This window comes from Tenrec ecaudatus, chromosome 6 (assembly GCF_050624435.1).
Source record: "Tenrec ecaudatus isolate mTenEca1 chromosome 6, mTenEca1.hap1, whole genome shotgun sequence".
In the NCBI taxonomy this organism is placed as follows: Eukaryota; Metazoa; Chordata; class Mammalia; order Afrosoricida; family Tenrecidae; genus Tenrec; species Tenrec ecaudatus.
Genome location: NC_134535.1, coordinates 82,889,273 through 82,910,572, shown reverse-complemented (window position 1 = coordinate 82,910,572; position 21,300 = coordinate 82,889,273). Strand labels below are relative to the sequence as shown.

The 21,300-nt window shown below is 49.9% G+C and overlaps 1 protein-coding gene across 3 annotated transcripts; it reads left to right on the top strand.

Moving 5' to 3' along the window:
• The first annotated feature begins 12,223 nt into the window (after window positions 1–12,223).
• Window positions 12,224–21,299, top strand: LETMD1 (LETM1 domain containing 1). Of its 3 annotated transcripts, XM_075551676.1 has the most exons (9): window positions 12,224–12,396; window positions 12,974–13,125; window positions 14,949–15,064; window positions 15,623–15,705; window positions 16,999–17,185; window positions 17,307–17,408; window positions 17,584–17,736; window positions 18,523–18,619; window positions 19,540–21,294. In XM_075551676.1, exons 1-9 carry the CDS (start codon window positions 12,284–12,286, stop codon window positions 19,608–19,610), a joined length of 1,074 nt encoding a protein of 357 aa, XP_075407791.1. In that variant the 5' UTR covers window positions 12,224–12,283; the 3' UTR covers window positions 19,611–21,294. The 3 variants fall into 3 exon arrangements, with proteins under 3 accessions (XP_075407791.1, XP_075407793.1, XP_075407792.1); XM_075551678.1 differs by lacking the exons at window positions 14,949–15,064; window positions 16,999–17,185 and having other exon boundaries at window positions 19,540–21,299; XM_075551677.1 differs by lacking the exons at window positions 12,224–12,396; window positions 14,949–15,064 and having other exon boundaries at window positions 13,082–13,125; window positions 19,540–21,296.
• The last annotated feature ends 1 nt before the right edge of the window (window position 21,300 follows it).

The following is a 21,300-nucleotide window of genomic DNA, read 5'->3' as shown; positions in this document are numbered from 1 at the left end:
CACTAAGTCTTCAGGCCTCCTATTAGTAGGTGCCCTCACTGCCATCGAGTCAATTCTGACTCCTAGTGACCCTTAGAACTGCCCCTGTGGTTTCCGAGACTGTAACACTTTACAGGACTAGAAAGCCTCATCTTCCTCCCACAAAGCTGTTTGGTGGTTTTGAATGGCTGACTTGTGGTTACCAGCCCAATGAGTAACCACTATGCCACAGGGCTCCTTTAGTAGACTACAATATAGTATAACATCGGCTTTGTTTGCGCTGGAAGCAAAAACAAACAAGCAAACAAAACGTGCGTGACTTGCATTATTGCTGTATTCGCATTACTGTGATGGCCTGGGACTGAAGTCCTGGGTCGGTCCCTGAGGTATTCTGGCAAAAATCCCAGGAGAACTCTGCCTGATAGACATGTCCTAAAGCAAAAGCAATGGCCAGAGGTGCCCAGGGCCACAAGTTGACCCTTGGAGCTAAAGGGTGGGATCAGCCCAATCCTTGGTCACGTGGACTGAACATGTGGTTGATGGGAGGATGGGGGGTGGCGGGTCTTCTCGAAGTGGAGTCAGATCTTCAGAATGACTGCATGTCTAAAGTTGAATGGGGTTCATTTAGGAGGGTCTAGGACACTATTCAACTTGCTGTTAGTTTCTTCTGTCTTGTTTCATATCATAATATAACCATTAGAATAAAGTCACATAAACACATAGGTATATCTTATTTCTTTCATTTCACACATACATTATTTCTTGAGGGCCTACTCTGTGTTTGGAGACCCAAGTTTGGGGCATCGAAAACACCTCACATGCAACCATTATTCATGTCAGTGCAGGCTTGTCTGCTGCAAGGATCCTGAAGAGGGCTCAGTAGGAATCCCACACCAAGATGGAAAAGAGGTCACGTGATGTATTTCGAAAAATAAGCCTATGAAAACCCTTTGGATCGCAAGTCTCCAATCCACATGTGTACATAGAGATGCTGCAGGACCAGGCATCATTTTGTGCCGTTGGACACAGGTCAGCATGAGTCAAGGCCAATTCAATGGTAGCTAAAAACAACTGTAGCTATGTGTCTGCCACTGTTCTAATTAACGGGAATATCGCAGTACCAAACCATGCAAAGTCTCCGTCTTCACAGAACTTAGTTCTGTGGGGGTGATAGATGCTTAACTAATCAGTCAATCGATACATGGCAGTCTGTGTTTTCTAGAGAAGCAAAGCCAATGAAGCCTGCATATGTACACATACACCTAAAGCACATTGCCATCGAGTGGATTATTGATAGCAGACTTAATGTCCTGTGAGACGACAGTAAGAACATCACACATGAAGAAAGGAAAGGGTCGTTAAAAGGACAAAAAAAGACCAAAGTGGATTGCAGAAAAGACTCCAGAACTTGCTCTTGAACATGGAGTAGCTAAAGTGAATAGAAGAAATGATGGCGCCATCGGTTCTTGGTCTTTTGGCTAAGATCAAGTGTAGAAACGGAGTAAAAGAGCCGAATAGGAATTTTCAAAGGACAGTTCAGTAAGACAAAGTAAAGTATTGTAATAAAATGTTCAAAGACCTGGAGTTAGAAAGCCTAAAAGGAAGGATCTATTCAGCATATCTCAAACTGTGCAAACTGGAGATAAAAAGGCAAGCCTCAAGTTGAAACATTGAAGGATTCTCTGGGTAAAATACAGACTGATGCAGAAAGCATAGAAAGAAGGTGGAAGGAATACGCCGAGTCACTGTCCCTAAAAGAACCAGTCAAAATCCAATCATGTCAAGAGGTAGCGTACCACCAACAAACAATGTTACTGAAAGAAGTCCAAGGCGAAAGCATTAACAAAAAACAAGACTCCAGGAAGTGACAGAAAACCAATTAAAATGTTTCAACAAGTTGATGAAGCACGGACGCACCCACTCAAATACAACTTTGATCATACTCCATCTGAATGTCAAGAGCATATCAAAACATCAAAGCAGCAGCCAAAACATCAAAGGATGTATTGGCAATGGGCAGATCTGCTACACAAGACCTCTTCAAGGAGTTGAAGAGCACGGATGTCACCTCGAAGACAAAAGTGCACTTGACCCAAGCCATGGGATTTTCAATCGTCTCATTTGAATGTGAGAGTTGAAGAATGAATAAGGAAAACAGAAAAGGAATTGATGCATTTAATTATGATGCTGGCAAAGAATACTGAACGTGCCCTGGACTGCCCAAAGAACAAGCAAATCTGATTTGGAAGAAATACAGTCAGAAAACACCGTGGGAGGGAGGATGGCAAGATTAGGTCTCAGGTACTTTGGACATGTCATCGGGAGAGACCTCAGTCAAACCCACTGCCATCGAGTCAATTCTGACTCATAGCAACCCTGTAGGACAGAGTCAAAATGGCCCCATGGGTTTCCAAGACTGAGTCTTTTTTTCTTTCCTTTTTACAATTTTATTGGCATATAATTCACAATTCAGTGATCCAAATATCTTTACAGGAGTAGAAAACTTCAACTTTATCCCTCAGAGTGGCTGGTGGGTTTGAACTGCCATTTGCCACAGCCCAGCAGGTAACCTACTACTGCACTCTCAGAGACCAGTCCCTGGAAAAGGACATCCACTCGCCACCATCGACGCTGGCTCAGAGCAACCCTACAGGACAGGGTAGAACTGCCTCTGTGGGTTTCTGAGACTGGACCTCTGGACAGGAGTAGAAAGCGGCTCAGGGCTTCTAGGTGGTGGTTTTGAACTGCTGACCTTGAGGTTAGCAGCCCAACACCACCAGGGCTCCTACGGGGAAAGTCGAAGGGCAGTGAAAAAGAGGAAGACTGTCCAGGAGATGGAGTGACGCAGTGACGGGGACAAGGATTGTGAGGATGGCGCAGGCCTGGACAGTGGTGCATTCTGTCGGCCTGGAATCAGGATGAGGCCTGGGGCGGCTGACCAGAAAACCAGCATTCTAAAACCACCTGCCGTTCAGAGGGAGCAGGATGAGGCTCTCTTCTCTTATAAATATTTAGTCTTGGAAACCCACAGGGGCAATTCTACGCTGTCCAACGGAGTCACTGCTGTGAGCCTGAATCAACTGGAAGGCAGTGAGTTTGAGGGGTTTGTTATTTTGGTTGGTTGTGTGTGTGTGTGTGTGTGTGTGTTTACCAACCACAACTGCCAGCTCACTGAGAATTATGGCCCAGTCAAATTGACACAAAACCTTAAACCAGTGGTTCTCAACCTTCCTAATGCCACGACCCTTTAATTCAGTTCCTCATGTGGTGGTGACCCCCCCGCCCTCAACCATAGCACTGTGTTTGTTGCTACTTTATAACTGTCACTTTGCTACTGTTATGAATCAGGCGACCCCTGTGAAAGGGTCATTCGGTCCCCAAAGGGTTGTGACCCACAGGTTGAGAACCACTGCCTTAAACCTACCAAAAAACCAACCTCACTGCCCCTGAGTCGTCAGTGCTGACTCACAGCTACTCCGCTGGAGACGGCAACTGTATCCAAGAGTTAAAAAGCCCAGCCTCGCTCTCTTTCGGAGCTGATGGTGGCTTTGAACCGCTGACCATTTGGTAAAATAAATACAGCTGGGCAAGGAGTAGGGGACCAAGTCCTAGTGGACAGTTCAGAAAGACCACCCTCCAGTGGCTTTGAAATAAAAGGCGGACTGAAGCAAAAGAGCACATCACTGGGGAACGACCTTCCAGGCAGGGGGAACCCGAACGTGCAAAGACTCTGAGCCAGGGCCGGTTACAACTGGGGCTCACACTGGCCTATCTCCTGGTATGTTTATGTGAATATCTCAACCCTTTATCTTCCTGTATGGCGACAATGACAACAGCAGTTGTTCTTACAGCGGTATTGAACTGAGAAGCCCCTGAGGTCTTTCAAATATGGGTTCAGCAAAGTGAGACATTTATGAATCCAGCTGAGAGGCTGAGGCCGGCCATCCCTTTCCCGTGGGACAGTGCTGGCAGAACCCTGGGCAGGCTCCGGAGGGCAGGGACCCTGGGTGACCCTGCTCTGACTGGGCGGGGAGAACTTCAATCCAGGACTCTCTTAACTCTGTCCTTTCGCTCTAATTGCTGTGGACGTGCCGGGCAGCACAGCGTGGCTCCTGAGGGTGGTTCCTGCGGCGGCTGGGTAAAGGTCCCCTTACTCAGAGGCAAGAGCAAGCGCCAAGTAAAACTTGCTCAGATCTCAACACTGGCAAGGGGTGCTGTTGCCTGAGAAGGGGAAACCGTGGAGAGTGGAAGGAGAAAGGCGAGTCAGAAGGCAAGAGACGCACCCTCCCTAAGGCACCAGACGATGGCTTCCTGGAATTGAGACCCTCTGTGAACCAGTCCCAGTGGGCCCAGCTCTGCCACCCTGGCATGTCCTTATCCTTGACCGGCATCGGCTTCGGACGTGTTTGATGTTAATCCTTTACTGTCCGCAGTAGTTCTTAGATTGCTCTCCAGTTTTTATTGTCATATGGATATGTTCTCTGCTTATCTGCTTAGAGTAATTTCTATCGGCTGTAAATCCTTCAACCATGTTCCTGGACAATACATCGTCCCTTGAGTTCAGTGTCGCCCGTGATGGCCCTTTGTAAATAGGCACTTGAGAAACGGTTTTGATGATGATTAGAACTACAACTGATGACTCTAGATATTAAGGCTCCTTCATGTAATTTTGAAATAGTGCTTCTCCGGGGGGTGTAACCACCCCTCTCAGAAGCCTCTCACAGAGGAAGGGCGGCTTGACTCTCCTGACAGCTCTAGCCGTTTGATGGTCAGGAGGCCCGGGTTCTAATCTCGGGCTCCACGTCTCTGTGACTTCTTCATGTCCCGATCTCCCATGGGATCACAGGAGAAGCTCACAGGGCTCGTGGATGAGGAAGGGGGGTTAGAGGAGAAGGCAGACATGGGAAGTTCTAAAAGTAGGACACAGAGATCCTGACAGAAGCATATGCCTCCGTCTGAGCTGCCTCGTGCTGTCGTCACAGAAGCACCATGAGTGGCTTTGAAGACAGAACTTAATGTTCTCACGCTCTAGGCGACTCGCGATCCAAATGCTGGATGGAGGTCTTTTCTGGTTTGTTTCAGCTTCCAGTCAAAACTAGCTGTTGAGTGATGTCACACTCATGGCCACCCAGGTGTGTCCAACTGTGTTCCATGGTGTTCTTTTCTTATCCACGGAGAGTTACTGATTTACGTGCTAAATATGTGTGCAACGGATCGTTTCCATTGTAACCAGGGGGTTGTCGGTGGATGGTTTTTTTTTATTGTCCATGGCTGACAGTCAGCCCTTTCTTCTGAGGCACGTCTGGGTCAACTTGAACTCCCCACTTTCCTATCAGCAGCTGAGCACATTGGGCATCTGTACCATTCTCAGGAATACACAGTACTTCTTCTTTCACGGGCATCGAATGAGCGCTTCTTTGGTGCCAGGCATTGCGCTAAGGCGTGGCTTAGAGTCAGCGGGGGAAGACCCCGTTAGTGTCCAATGACACAGCTAACTAATTATGGTCTCGTTAAGCGCTATGAAGGGCAAGTAGAGCCGGTTACCAGGTAAATTGTAGGAGAAGTTCAGTCTGCGGGGTTAAGAAAAAGTTTCCTATAGCTGTATTGTTTATAGAGAGGCAACAGTAATTCATGTGTTCTAGTAACAGTCTACCTGGGTTCAAATCCTGCCTGAAATCTTTGGCAAGTTACCTAATCTCACTTTCTTCATTTATAGGGGTCCTGGGGGTGTAGTGGATTATGCCTTAGGCTGCTAACCGGAAGATCGGCCATTGAAAATCACCTGCTGCTCCTTGGGAGAAAGCTGAGGCTTTTTACTCCCATGAAGAGTTAAACAGTCTTGGAAATCCTCCAGGGCAGTGCTAGCCTGCCCTGTAGGGTAGAATCAACGCAATGGCAGTGAGTTGGGAGTTGGGAGTACACGTACACACAAAAAGTCAGAGGAACAACGATGGCACATCAGAAATATCCGATAAGTGTTAGTGTTGTGGATTGAATTGTGTTCCACCCCAAAGTGTATGCTGATGGGCATGCCTCTGTAGCTGTGACGGGATTCTGTTTGGAAATAGGGCTTCCCTTGTGTGACACTAATAATGTGGCTGCCGACAGCAAAGCACATTCTACATGCAATCCCTCCTCACAGAGAGGACAGGTTCCAAGAGACAGAGAGAAAGGGGGGCATGCCTCGCAGCAATGCGATACAGGCAGCTGTCTCCATAAACGCAAAGGACTAGGAAGCAGTCAGCAGTCACAAGAAAGAACTCCTGGTTCCCGAGAAGAAATCAGCACAGTGGAGTCCCTGGTAGAACCAACAGCTTGTAGAACTCAAGACAAGAAATTCCTGTTCTTTAGAGCCAGGACTGGGGCAATGGAGCACTGTAACTGATGGTGATATATTTAACTCTTTTTAAAAGCAATTTAACCACAGAAGTGTATGCTATGTGACATGATATATGATGTTAAATATATACCTAGATAGATATGATATCAAGAAAACTACTACAAAAAAAAAAAACTTGACCGATGGTGTGGTAGTTACATAATTTCATGTCAACTTGCAGATACGTGAAAGTGTAGGGGTGGTATCCAAGCTGTCAGTCAGGCCACCGCCTGGTAGTTGGTGCTTGTGGGCGTGGCCTTCTCCTAAGGAGGGCACTGGGAACCTCCCCTTCCCTCTCTGTCTTCCCCTCCCTGCTGGCTGAGCTGGACTGTTGCCAGAGACCGGCCACCAACATTGGATCCACATGACTTTACACCCAGTGGCCTGTGGTCTTCCTGCATTCTGCATCATTGCAGGTGGTTCTGTGAATCTGAAAAGGGGCTTGTGACCCAGAACCGTATTTATGGGCTTGTTTTCTTGATATAAAGCTCTTTCTTAAACATATATGGTGTCACTGGGTTTGTTTCTATAACCAACCCTGCCTGACACAAACCGTTACCATGGGCGACGGAGAAAGAGCCATTGCTGCTTAAGGGGCCACTGAGCTTATGTTAACAGTGGTGGAATAACTCGGCTGTACAACATGAGGGGTGTAATCAATGACACTGAATCATACATGGAGAAGTTGTGGAATTGGAGAACATTTTATTGTGTATATTTTTGCCACAATTAGGAGGGAAATTACTTGAATAACAATAAGTACACGAAGAAAGAAAATGTTCGAGGATTGAGTAGGCTTGTGATTGTGCAACTCTTCTTGCTGTCATTATTTGTGTGACATGTGGATGAAGAGCTAATTAAACTGCTAAATACATAAACAAAGCCATGGCTGGTGGCCTTTTTGTGGTGACAATCCTGGCGAACCGGCACAACAGGGAGGGTGGCTCTGGAGTCTCTGTGGGCTCCAGCAACCCAGCCTGTGTCAGGGTGGAACTTCAAGCCGTAGGGTTCTCAGTGACTCCTTCTACAGAAGAAGCTCACCAGGCCTTTCTTCCACGGCACCTCTGGATGGAGTCAAACCTCCAACCTTTCAGTCCACAGCCACCTTGTTGTACCACCAAGGAACTCCAACTAACACCGCTACTCTGATCATTCCTGCTGGGCCCTGGGAGACAAGTCGACTGCTGAGAGGAAAGGAAGGAGAAAGAATGAACATGCGGAGGCATACCTCAGGGATGGCAAGGATGGAGGACGCCCTGGCTTCCCGCCGAGGGCCAGCACTGGGAGAACCCACCGCTTGCCGAGGGTGGGCTGCAGTTTCCATCGCCCGCTGTGAAAGCTCACTCAGCAATTGCAAACGAATTGCCACAGGCACTAATTGCCATCGAAACGCCCTGGCTACATGTGTGAAGACTCAGAGGCAGAAAGTTTTTTCACAGTCCAGAGGAACGGCCAAGGTTTCTCCGAAGGAAAAGGCTACCATGGTATGAGGCTGGGGAGGGAGACTGAGGTCAGTCATGCTAGGCTCTGTCGGTCAAGTTAAAGAGTTCGAACTTGACGCTACGCAGGGCTGCAAACCAGTTCCGGTTCATTTCATCACGGCCACCAAAGTGACACCTGAACAGAACCAAACTTTTTAAAAGGACAAACGAGAATGCTAATTGGAATGTGAAGGGTTAGGGACCTAAGTCTTGCTGGGAAAGGAGTCTCCTTCTTAGGAAACGGAGCAGTATGCACATTGCATAGCAAGCAAACATTTTCACTGGCTGCATCAAAACAATAGTGCTTGGATCAAAGATGGCAGCCGGCCACGCTGCTTTGAATGTGCATCGCTGTACAGCCCTGGGAACACCCCGTGCTCTGTAGCAGGCTGCTCTGCCTCTTCCGTGTCTCCCACTTCAGCGCTTCAACCGTAGTGATTTTTCCCATGCTGGTTCGTGTTTGCATCACCGCCCCCTGCCCGCCACCCCCAAAAAACCTCTACCATTCTAAATTCCAACTATTAGTGACCTTCTAGAACAGGGTAGAACTGCCCCTGTGGGTTTCCAAGACTGTAACTCTATTTTTTTCTTTTTTTAATCATTTTATTGGGGGCTCGTACAATTCTTATCACAATCCATACATCCATTCATTGTGTCAAGAACATATGAACATCTGTTGCCATCATCATTCTCAAAACATTTGCCTTCTACTTGAGCCCTTAATATCTGCTGTTCATTTTCCCCCTCCCTTCCCACTACCCCCTACTTCATGAACCCTTCATCATTCATATATTATTATTTTGTCATGTATTACACTGTCTGACGTCTCCCCCTGCCCTCTTCTCTGCTGTCCCTCCCCCAGGGGGGAGGCTATACATAGATTCCTGTAATCAGTTCCCCCTTTCTATCCCACATTCTCTCCACCCTCCAGGTATCACCACTCTCATCACTGGTTCTGGAGGAGTCATCTGTCCTGGATTCCCTGTGTTTCCAAGACTGTAATTCTTTACAGGAGTAGAAAGCCTTGTTTTTTGTTTTTCTTTATTCTTCAGCCAAGACACAGAAGAGACGATTTATTGTGCACATTACATCGAGCCACCACTGCGGGCAGAACGAGTCCGGAATGTCTTAGGCCCGGGCAAAGGCTCAAAGCTGGACTCATTAGTGAGAGCAAGGTGCTGGGTCTCTCCGTGAGCGAATGGCGACGAAGTTGCAGATGCGGACACGGTGGGTAGCGCACAGTCAACAGCTTGTAGCAGTGTCCCGGCCACAGGCACTCCATAGTCCTGCAGCTGTGACTGCAGAGGCGGTGCCCGGTTGCTTTACTTGGACCTCTGCCCCATCTTTCTTCTCTGGAGCCTCAGTCTGCACATTCTCTCCTTGCTCCACTTGGCTCTCATGGCTTGGAGGTTTCGAACAAGATGGCGCTAAAGCCCAGAGACTGTTTTTGTTTTTCTACTTGCAGAGCATCTGGTGGTTTTGTTTTGATTTCAAAATAAGTATTTGTTTATTTGATGAAAATATTTTCTTTACATTATTATTCTTTTTGGTTTTTTTCTTTTTGTTTTTAAGAGTCAGATTTAGTTTTAAACTAAAACACAACGAATAGATTTTACATCTGGTGGTTTTGAACTGCTGACTGTGCGGTTAGCGGCTCAATGCTTAACCACATTGGCATTTGCTCCAGTTTTCTTGTGAACTAAATTGGTTCAAATCACTTTGAAGCCTTGATGTCCAGAGCCAGAAGGAATTTGAGATTAACTAGCTAGAAGGTATACCCAACAAGATGTAGTGTGTTTATTGAGGGAGAGGCTCTAAACAAATACCTGAGTAAGAAAGGAATCTTTGTGTTCTGACGCATTCTTTTACTGCCCAGAATGCTGTCTGTCTAGCCTATTCTTAGCCATTTCCTCCTTAAAACAGGCCTGCTTTTTTACACGTGTGTTCTAGATTTTTAGAGCTGATTTTGGTGGTTAAGAGGATGTAGAAATTGCCTGAAGACAGAAACCACATCTTAGTCAATTTGTCCTCCCTGCCACCCCGTTTACCTAGCCCTCCAGGTGCATACTTGAAGACTCTTTCCCGTAAGTGACGGAGTCAGGGGTATCTACTCAGGGATAAAAAGTTGAATGAGACATGTCTACTGGACAGCAGTGGGTTGGCTTCGGTTAATATAAAGCTCTGTGGCCCAAAGCATTAGACAGATGGGGGAACTTGGACAACTATTTCCTTCTTGGATCTTGCTAAGATTCCCTGCCATGAAGTCTCTTCTGACTCAGGGCGCCCTGGTGGTATAGGGCGACATGGTGGGATGCTAACCAGGAGATCAACTGTTCAAAACCACCAGCTCCTCAGGAGAAAGTTGAGGCTTTCTAGTCCTATAAAGAGTTACAGTCTCAGAAACTCAGAAGAGGCATTTCTGCTCTGTTCTTCTAGGGTCCTATGAGTTGCTAAGATTAGGCACTATTATCGTTGTTGTTGTTTGTTGCTGTTATGTGCTACAGAATCAGTTTCCCCTCACAGTGTTCTCCAGGTACCAGAGGAGATACCCTGTGGGGCTTTCTTGGCTGTCAACATTACAAAGGTGATTATCAGATCTTTCTCTCACTGGATGCATTGGAATCCCCAACCTTTTGGTTAGCGGACTTTTGCTTAACCGAGTGTGCCACCAGGGCTCCTGAGATATTGCCATCAGTCAACTAAAAAACTTACAACCAGGAGGTTGATGCCAGGGTAGAACCATCCCCAGTGGGTTTTCAGCACTATAAATGTTTATGGGAGTAGAAAGTCTTTGTCTCTCTCCAGGGAAGCAGCTGGCAGTTTTGAACTTGTAAACACCATGCCACCATGGCTACTAGGCACTACCATGGAGGAAATCAAGTGGCATGCCCAGGATCTCACACACTACAGGATATGCTAACGCTAAGGTTTGAACCGAGACCTTCATTCCAAATGGGGTGCTCTTTAATAACTGTTCAATGTATTTACTTAACATGACTATTGGAACACCTGGTGGCCTAGCATGTTATACATTGGGTTGCTAACCACCAGGCCATCACCAGCCAAGAAAAAGAGGAGACTCTGCTTCTATAAAGATCTAGTCTCAGAAAGGCACAGGGGCAGTTCTGCTCTGCCCTATAAAGTTGTTGCCACGAGTCGGAATCGATTCGATGGCAGCTTTTTAGTTAAAAAAATGACTGTTAGTTATTTTTTCCCCAAATACTTTTATTGGGAGCTCTTACATCTCTTATCACAATCCATACATACATTCATCCATTGTCAAGCACATTTGCACATATGCCACCATCATAATTTTCAAAGCATTCTCTTCCCACTTGAGCCCGTTATCAGCTCCCCATTTTCCCCCTCCCCCGTCCCCTCCCTCACAAACCCTTGATAAGTTATAGATTATTATTTACATATCTTACATCGTCCTCTGTCCTCCCTTACCCACTTTTCCATTATTCGTCCCCCTGGAAAGGGTTCAAGATTGATCCTTGTGATCGATTTCCCGACTGTTAATTCTTGAAAGCAGTTAGGAACCACTTCTGGGAACGCTACTCCGTGTCAAACATCAATTAATTAATTTGAAAGTGTTTCCTAAGCTTACTGTGTGCCCAGCATGGAGCTAGACCTAGTGTTGGGGCAGAGGAGGTGCTTGCCCACACTCTCGTTCAGGGAGTCGGCGCAGCGAGGAAACGAGTGTGCAGACAACTTAAATGCTATTACAGAAGCCGCCCACGGGGGGCAGCTGGGAGTGCAAACGTGCGTCCTCTTCTTGGCGCTGCTTTAAAGAGGGTGGTCCCGCACGACCTGAGTAGAGTCTTTTAAGCTGAAACACAAGCTAAGTTTCCATGGGCCTTCATGACAAAGCTTCCCCACCGGCTTACAGAAGGAAGAAGGAAAACGTGCCCCCACGCCTCGCGTCCAGGAGACAACCGAGGGGCGGGCAGCCCGGCCTCGTCCGGGAGCCCCACGAGGGGGCGCCGCGCGGCCGCCCCGCCCCGCCCCGTCCAGTCCCTGGCGGCGCCGTGGGCCCGGCTCGGCAGGGCGCCCTCTGAAGCAAAGGCGGCACGGCCCCCGGTAAAAGCAGGGGGAGGGCGGTGCCAGGAGACCGCCGCCTTAGGGAATCGTGGAGGGTCACTGGGCTCCTCAAGGGGAGCACGTCCTTGGACCCACAAACCCCACGACGGGCAAACGCCCGCGGCTCCACTGGGAAGAGTCCACTTCCGGGACCTTTAAACCAGGAAGTGCAGGCTGTGTCCAATCGCTGTCGTTCTTTCGCAAGCAACTGGTGGGTCCGTCCCACTTCTGGGCGGGGCTCCAGCCCCGCGGGTTCTAGCTACGAATCAGCGCTCCGGGCAGGCGCATGCGCCCTCCCAGCGACGCGACGGACGGTGCATAGGGACTGGAGGCCCTGCCGGTCGCCCCCTCCGCTGTTAAGATGGCGCTCTCCAGAGTGTGGTGGGCGCGGGCCGCCCTGCGGGGCTCAGCTGTCACCCCTGGATTTGTTGTCACTCGGAGGCTGCAACTTGGCTTGGTCTGGGGGACCCCTCGGTGAGGGTCCTGGAAAGAACAAAAGCATTTTTGATGTCCAGGATCTTCCAGTGGCTCCTTGCTTGCATGCCGGGTCCGGGCTCCCGCCTTGATTCCCGTGGTCGCTCGCCCGGGCCCCGGGATTTTTACCCTGCTGCCCAGGACTCGCGCTCCCGATAGGAACTCAGCTTCCAATTCTCAGTGCCCCACACGGTCCGAATCGTGCGCGTGTCCGGAGCTCAGCTTTCAAGCCTGGCTTTTTCACTCCAGGTTTATCGCTGCTCCCTCGCTCCCATCTCTCTCTCTCTGGACTTCATTTGCCCCCTCGTGCCTTGCACTGGCCGGACTCGTACTACCTGGCGTCTTTCCCTGCCTGGCGCTCATCTGGGGGCTTTTTCTGCTTGAGCCTGCCCTCCTCGTTTTGATTTTGCCTCTCTCCTTGACACCCACCCCCCCACCCCCAAGACTTTCCTTGGAATTCAGAAGTTTCAGGTCTTGGCACACATTCTTCCGAGGCCGGTGGTACCTCTTAGGGACCGGAGGGTTTGGGGTGCTCCCAGGCCTGGCTCCCAGACACTCTCTTTGATCTTCCTTGTAGGTCTTCCCGGCTTCATCTTTCTCCAAGGGCAGACGTGAAGAGCTTGCTCTCTTATGTGATGGCCAAGACCAAAGTGGTTAATGAGAAGTACCATCGTTTCTTGGGTCGTAATTTCCCCCGCTTCTATGCCATGTATACACTCTTCATGAAAGGTAAAAACAAAACTTACACAGATGTCCCCTGATTGGTTCCCGGGCAGCATTGGTGAGTTACAATCAGTACGATTGATCGTTTGCAGGTTCTGCTTTGGACTGAGAGCTAGGCTAGTTCTGTTTTCTTAAATGCTAGACTAGCAAAGAGGATCCTTATAAAGCAATATGTTTCTACCAAGGTCTGCTGGGAACAACTTCTGACAACACCCCGGGGGGCTGGGAGATAGATTCTTGCACTTAACTTTTCTGAACCACGCACTTGGCCCCTGAGCTTATCACACACCTATCCTGCGTAGCATGCTGTGGTGGAAATAGCGCTGCATATACTTGGTCTCTGACTGCCTCTGCCAGTTACCAGGAAGGAGATGGTATAGTGCCGAGGAGTGTCCACTCTGGAGTCAAACTGCCTGCGTTCAGATGCCAGCTTATCCTTACTGGTTGTGTGATTGGACTAGTTAAGTGACTGTCTCTGTTTTTCCTGTGAAAGGGGGCTAGTCGTCGACTCTGCCTGCTGACAACAGCTGGTGGCACCGTGACTTAAGTGTGGGAAGTTGAGGTTGACTACTCCGGTAAAAATGTACAGCCACAGATACACTATGAGGCAGTGTATCTACTCCGGGTCACATTGAGTTGGCGTCGACTCCGTAGGAGTAAGTGTTTTTGGGGAGGGTACTGACAACCTAAGGAGCTCTGGTGATCAGTGCCTAAAGAGCTTGGCCAGTAACTGAAAGGTTGAGGTTCGAGCCCAACCGCTGCTTAAAAGATGTGGCACTCTGGTCTATAAAGATGTGCAGCCTTGGAAGCCCTATGGGGCAGTGCTGCTCTGTCCTATGGGGTCCCTGAGTCTGAATTGACTGGCTCGCAGTGGATTATTGGCAGCATGATTGTAAAGTTGAAGTAAGTCAGATTAGATGAGCCTTAAGAAGTAAGCACACACGTGTGAAATACTCAGAACAGGATCTGGTCTATAGTACGAATTCAATAAGTTAGTCCTTGATAAGTATCCTACCCTGCACTTAGTTTTATAAACCCTGAGTGTGATCGCCAAGTTGCTGATCCTTGTCTGTAAAGGGGAGCTGGAAGACATGCTTGGGCTGCCCTCAGGGCTACCACATCCACCCTTGGGTTTGTAGCTCGGAGTGTGTGAGAAAAGGGTCTGGAAGCGTGCAGGTGGGTTGATGTTTCACGTGTCATTGCGGAAAAGGTTTAGAGAAGAATCTAATAAACTCTTATCAACCCCAACCTCACTTCCGTCATTTCCAACTCCTGGCAGCCACTCTGCTCTCCTGGTGGATTTTGTAAATGTCAGTCTAGTCATTAGTTCTTTTGCAGATATGGAAGCATTTTTATAAATGAAAGTATTATTGAAGCCATCCGATGGCTATTACGCATTATCACAGAAGGAAAGTAAGATGATAATCTTAGAAATACGATAAGTTGCAGTAATTACGAAAATGTGTCCGAGAGATGAATTAATGATATCTGGCTAGGAACTACCTAGAGGTGATTGAGCAAGGGTTCTTGGAAGCTGTGAACCGTGATTTTTTTTTTAAAGAAGTAGATCATCAATTACAGAAGGGGGATCACTCCAAAATAGATCCCAGAAGCCCATCTTGACTGGGGGAGAGGGCTTCCGGAGGGGTGGGAAGGAGAGGAGGGAGGGCACATCAAGTTTCACATTACCTAGCTGGAAGCTTTTTAAATCTAGGATCCGGGCAGGACAAGCGTGCATGCCTATGGATGGGTGAACCTGGGCCAGGAAGCTGTGTTCCGATTTAAACTGGGATAACATCACACTTTGTGCTCTACTTTAAATGAGGCAGGATTTCGGATGTTATGGGCTGATGCCAAAAAGGCTAGAAGAATAAAGGCCAATATGTGGAATCACAATATAAAGTTTCATCAACTTCCTTACCGGGATATGGAGCATTTGAGACAGGTATGGGCTTGGGCCAGGGAGCCAGAAAGTTCACGGTGAGGCCAAGACCTCAGTGTTATCCCTCTTTTGATCACCACTGATCAAGCTCTTGGCCCTTTGCCATGAGATCAAAGGAGGGAGGGGACTGGAGGAGGCCTTCAGGTTACTGGTCACAGTCAGGATCATTTGTAGCCCTCAGCCATACAGAGAAGCTCCAGAGACCTGCAGGCACACTTCCTAAATAAAAGATGCGAGAACTAAAATAGAAGTTTCTAAACCTATTAAAAACCTGGAAGGATCCAAAGCTGAGCCAGAAATGAGTGCTTGGTGGACACCATCTGCTTACCAGGAAGACAGCACTAAGGGATTCGGGATCATGTCAGGCCCAGTACCAAATGGAGGGGCGGGGACAAAAGCAAACGGATCAGAGGTTCTGGTCTCCAGGAATGGCCCACCATGAAGCAGGAATAACCTTGGCCTTTTCAGGACTGCTAGAGGGCTCCTGCCCAGTGGGCCGGAGGGGTTGGGAAGGGACATGAACTTACCTGGGCTAAACCACCTGTGTTTATTTCTACTTAGTTCCGCCGAGATGTCGCCAAGTGCCTTTTCATAGGAGTCATTTCCATCCCTCCCTTTGCCAACTACCTGGTCTTCTTGCTGATGTGAGTACCGACTGCCGAGGCCCCTCCATTCTGAAGACGTGTCCTTCTTGCTGTCAACCCAAACGCAGCTGGAACATGTCCCACTTCAGAAGCCAGGCAGAGGTTATCAGAGCCACTGCTCCATCCCACTCAGTATCCCCAAGTCCATACAAGCCACTCAGTAACCTTGGGCTGAGCTACACTACAGTGGGAGATAGGCTCGATTGGCCCTTTCTCCTGCACACACACATACCACACACCCCTCACCCCTACCTCCCCATCCCCACATCCTGGGCTGTGAGGTGAAATAAGACCACGGCCTACCCTGTGGGCCCTGAAGACAGCATCCCAGTCCCGAGAGACACACCAATTGGGGAAAGCTTTTCTTCAAGGGGAAAAGCAGCATTTTAGACTCCCTCTGCGTTGCAGTGATCTATCACAGCGTCCCAAACAACCCCACTAGCAGCCATGGTTTCAGGGCACTGTGGCTCAGGACTTTGGGGAGGACCTAGGTGGTGTGGAGAGCGTCCCTCCGTGGTATTTAGCTGCCAGGTGGGCTCGTCTAACGCCAGTTGTGTGTCTGCTGTCTTGGGAGGGACGACTGTGAGCCTGGAGCTGCCGCCTAGAATGTCCCCCTAGTGGCCCTTTCGGCCGGTGGCCTGGGGTCCCAGTGTGAGGACTCTGGCAAAGGAGGCAGAAGCCGACTGTCCTTTACAACCTTGCCCGCGGACTCACACGGACCCACCTGCTTGTGCTCCACCCCTGGGGGAAGGAAGCAGTCACCCACAGAAACAAGGGAAGAGAGACCCCCGCCTGTCGGTGAGCGGCATGACCCCATTAGGAGAGCGCTACATCATTAGCCTAGGGAACAGCCATACCATCTCTCCTGTGTCCTGCACTAGGGCGTTTCAGAGCCTCATGGCAAAGGTCTTCCAATTCCATTAGCCATGAACTTTTTGCAGCCCCCTCGCATACATAAAGGCCGAGCTACGGCTGGACGTGTCAGCATCACTCGTGGCGTCTGGCTCCTCCTGCGGCTCCACTCACCTTGGTCCCAGGTGTGCCCTCACATTTCATTTGCTGTGATAACGGCATGCCAGGTGATTCTTCCGCTGCCTCCTTCCACTCCCCTCAGTAAGGCTGCTACATATTGTTTTTCGGAGTATCTTTAAATCGGGGTCTGAGACTCCTCCGGGTAGGGAAAGCGTGCTGGCATCGCTGGGTGCTAGCAGGCACTTCTGCCGAACGCTCCCGTGGGCTCTCCTTGAGAGCGGCCTGTGTCAGCAGTGACTCGGCGACTCATTTTCCCCACAGGTACTTTTTCCCCAGGCAACTCCTGATCCAGCACTTTTGGACCCCAAAGCAACAAGTTGACTTCTTAGAGATCTATCATGCTCTCCAGAAGAAGTCCCACCCACAGATCCTGACTTACTTAGAAAGGAGCATCCCTGCCATTTCTGACACCAAACTCCGGTGGCATCTGACCGAGCTGTGCAGCAAGGTATTCCCCAGCTGACCCCTGCAACAGAGCAGGGATCTTGTTAGAGCCAGTTGCACCGAACTGGGAAAGAAGGCTAGTCCACAGGCCCTTCCTAACACCCCCCAATCTCTCCGCTCCCCAGATAGAGCTCGGTACCCACCCAGCAGTAAACGACATCTTGGCTCTGAGAAAGTGTTTCTCCAGCCAGCCCCTCGACATGAACCATCTCCAGGCCTTGCAGTTGGTGAGCACCTGAGGCCTCTGGTCTTCCCGCTGCCTCGCCTTTGTCCCATCTTTTGGCGGAGGGGGTATGAGGGGGAGAGAGTATAATAACTGACTCTCTCTCTCTCTCTCTCTCTCTCTCTCTCCTCGTGTGTGTGTGTGTGTGTGTGTGTGTGTGTGTGTGTGTTGCATTACAGAAAGCCCTGAGCCGGGCCGTTCTTCTCACACCCCACTTGCCGGCCTTCCTGTTGAGATACCGTTTGAAGACTCACACCACCGTGATTCATCAACTGGATCAGGCTTTAGCCAAGCTGGGGGTCAGCGGATTGAGTGACCAAGAAGTGAAATCAGTAAGGCTTGGCTGCTTCACCAGCTCTGAACCCGCGGTGGTGTTGCCTTGCACGGCGGTTAGGCGCTTGGTCTTGTTTGTTAGCTAAACTCTTTACTCGCCTTTTCTCGGCCACCTTAGCTAAGGAAGGGCTTGGCCACAGGCATTCTCATGTGTACTTCATTTCACAAGTCAAAGACAGTCCACTCTGAGCCTGTCACGTTTGACGCCCCTCACCCCCGCCCCCGCCCTGGCCGTCTTGTCCGTCACTAGCAGGGCCTCGAGAACCCTGTGAAGCGCAGTGGAGAGACACCGTGCGAGCAGGTGTGTCTGTCATTTAGCTACCTCGTGTAACTGCTTTAGAAGTAGCTCTGGTGGTGCAGTGGTTGCGTGTTGGCTGTCAACCCTCAGATCAGCAGTTCTAAACCACCAGCCGCTCCTCGGGAGACAGAAGGCATTTTCCTGCGGTAAAGAGCCCCAGTCGTGGAAACTCGGGGGCAGTTCTGTCCTGTCTTACAGGGTGGCTAGGAGTCGGAATCAACTTGCTGGCAGCAAGTTTCGTTCTGTTTTGTTAGTGGCACAGCAGCTAAGTGCTTGGCCGCTACCCAACCTATCAGCCATCTGTGAGACAAGACCTGGTGATCGCCCCTGCAGAGCTTTCAGCCTGTGACACCAGCGGGGCGCAGGGCTGCGAAGTGCTGGGATGCACGCACCCACTCACTGAGAGGAGGTGGGCTGGTGTGCGGGCTTCCACTTCCTGCTGTGTCTGCCTGACTGTTCGGGCACTTTTCTCTCTGGGGTGATCTAGGCTTGTTACCTCCGAGGCCTGAATTCTAACCGTGTTGCTGACGAAAGGTGTCGAGCTTGGCTGGGAGAATGGCTACAGATTTCTTGCAGCTTGAAAGGTAAGACAGGTCCCTAAGGCTGTGTTTGCCTCCTAAACCCAACCAAGGCTGCTTTCTGCTGGCTGGCTGGCTGGGGGGTGAGGGGGTGGTGGTGGTGGTGGGTGGCTGTTGAGTACTTGGGAGGCCCTTACTGAGCACGTGGAGCGGAGCCAGTGCAGACTCACGTGCCTGTGGGGACATGGGAGCCAGGGCACACTGGCCTAGCAATTAATTTTAATCACCCTGAGCACTCTTGACTCTGGTCCTGCACTGTCGGCTCGATAACCCAGTCCTTGACCTCAGCCCCCAGGTGGCAGCACCAACATTGCCATATGGTACGGGGGTGGGGGAAGAAGTGGCACCGTTGAGAACCACCCAGTCATTGAAAATTCTGCAAATACAAAACCAGCAAAAGCCCAGAGCCACCTGGGAGCCCGGGTGTGAGGCCTGTGGGTCCCGTTTTCCACCTGTGGCTGGGAGCCGGTGTTTTCTAGGCCTTTGGGTATCAGGAGACAGAGGCTTGCCAGTCTCCTGGGAGCTGAGAAATGTACCTAGAGCACAAGTGTGCCCAGGTAGCAATGCTCGTTAGCACCGTTGCTCTCTGAATCCTCTGCCTGCGGGAGAAGCAGGAAGGAGAGCACTAGTGGGCTTAGTTGAAGATGCCACAGGGCTTCAGAAGGTTTGTGGACCAAGTCTATTATCTTTTAAAAATTTATGATTAATTTTAATCATAAGTCCTACATCTTTTATTTCTGGTTTCCCATGGGTTTTTTGAAGCCCTGGGACCTTCCCGGGTGGTGGAAGGAAAGGACAGGAGAGGCACCCAGAGGCTGGGGCCAAGCAGAAGCCTGCGCCCTGCCTGCAGGGTTGGGCCCTGTGCTCCCAGGCACCTAGAAGGCAGGACGATTCCCTAGCCAAACCCCTAATATTGGTGTTTCCAGAAGCCGAGCTGTCCCTCTTGCTGCACAACGTGGTCCTGTTCTCCACCAACTACATTGGGGCGAGGCGCTGAGTGCACCGTGGAGTGGGCGGCGTGGGACCAAATGCACCCGGCAGCAGTCTGCGCACCACTAGGTGTGTAGCAGGCAGAGCAGGCGCCGGACTGCAGCGCTGCTCCCTGGAGCTCAACATTCCCTTGCCGCTAGAGCTTTCCAGGGGTGGTCCCTGTGAGGGATCTGCCCAACTCCCTCATGGCGCAGAGCTCCAAAGTGAGCCTGTGCGGCGGGCTTTAATGTGATGTGTAAAGGCTAGGCCCTGGCCAGCTAGCAGGGCCCCAGGTGGAGTTCCCCTTTAACCTAGGCCCCGTCCCACCCACTGCACCTTCTTGGCCCATGTGGGTTGGGTTTGGCTTTGTTGGGGGTCGAGGACAGAGTGAAGATGCACTATGTAAATTGGCACTCACATGTCTGCATGTCCAAGAACATGTCCTCACCGGACAGCCAAAAGTAGGATGCGGGCCCTCCCTAACAAACCCTTCCCTGCGCGTCCTTTGACCTTTCAAGTGGACCTAGTGTCAAAAAAACAAAAGAACTTTGGGTAACATTTTCATTTTCAAAGGACACCCAAGTGCTACTTGACCCCCTCTCTGTTTAGTCTTCACTCCCTGTCTTACTGACACAGTTCAGGTGGATCTTAAACTCTGCCGCCTCCACTGTGTTGCAGAGATCCAATGAGCCAACTTAAGTGGCAGTGGCTGCCTTCGAGGCCAGGATCAGACCCAGGAGGTCTCACCACTGCCTACTCTGGGGCGGCCGGAGAGGCCTGCGTCGGGATAGATAGTAAGTTAGGGTTAGCATTTGTGTGCACACCAGTAACTTATTGTAAATGCATGAAGCACCGTTTTTAAACCCAAGTAAAAGACTGACTGGAACTTGTGGCTGGAAATTCCTATGCTAACCCTCCCTTTACAAGACTGACTGGCACTTAATTCGTGGGGGGAACCACCCGCTGAGCCAGAACCTTTTGATGGGCTAGCAGTTTCCCAGGGACAGGTTTGATGCTGGCCCTGTTGTGGGCAGGCATCCTGATGAGATGTCCCTGTGGGAAGAGGGGCACATATTTGGAATGATTTGGGGGGAGGGGTTGGAGAGGGCCCCTAGGGCACGAGGAGGCCTGCTGTGGCTGAAGGGTTCTCTGCTCCCAAGAGGCTTCCGCATCAACATTAATCCCTAACTGGCCTGACTTTTGTATATATGAAGCCACCTGAGGGTGAGCATCCTTTCTCTAACAAACTGAATCTGGGCCTGGCAAGATGAGTACCACACCACCCTTTTGAATAGCTCTTTAATATTACATTTAAATATCTCTTTAAATACAGCATTATCACAATGTTAAGAGGATCTAATGGCAAAAAAAAAAAACCTCAGAGAAACCAGACAAGCTTTGGATTCACATTGAAAATACTACCTGTGTACAGTATCTGAGAAAAGTGGGAGAATGACGAGTCGCCAAATTGTTTCTTTTGTCCTGGGCTTGAGGGAATGGGCTTCTGTGCTGAGGCCCCGCTTCCAGCCACCGTGAGCTGCCCACCTCGGGTAGCACCAGAAGTGAGGTGGACTAGGCTGTGGGGAAGGCCCTTTCCTCACTCATGCCACCAGTTAGCATCAAAAAGCTTTAAGATTCGTTGTGCATCAGAACTGGTTAATGAAAAGATGGGCTTGTATTAAGATCCCCTTCCCCTCCCAGAAAATAAAAAACCACAG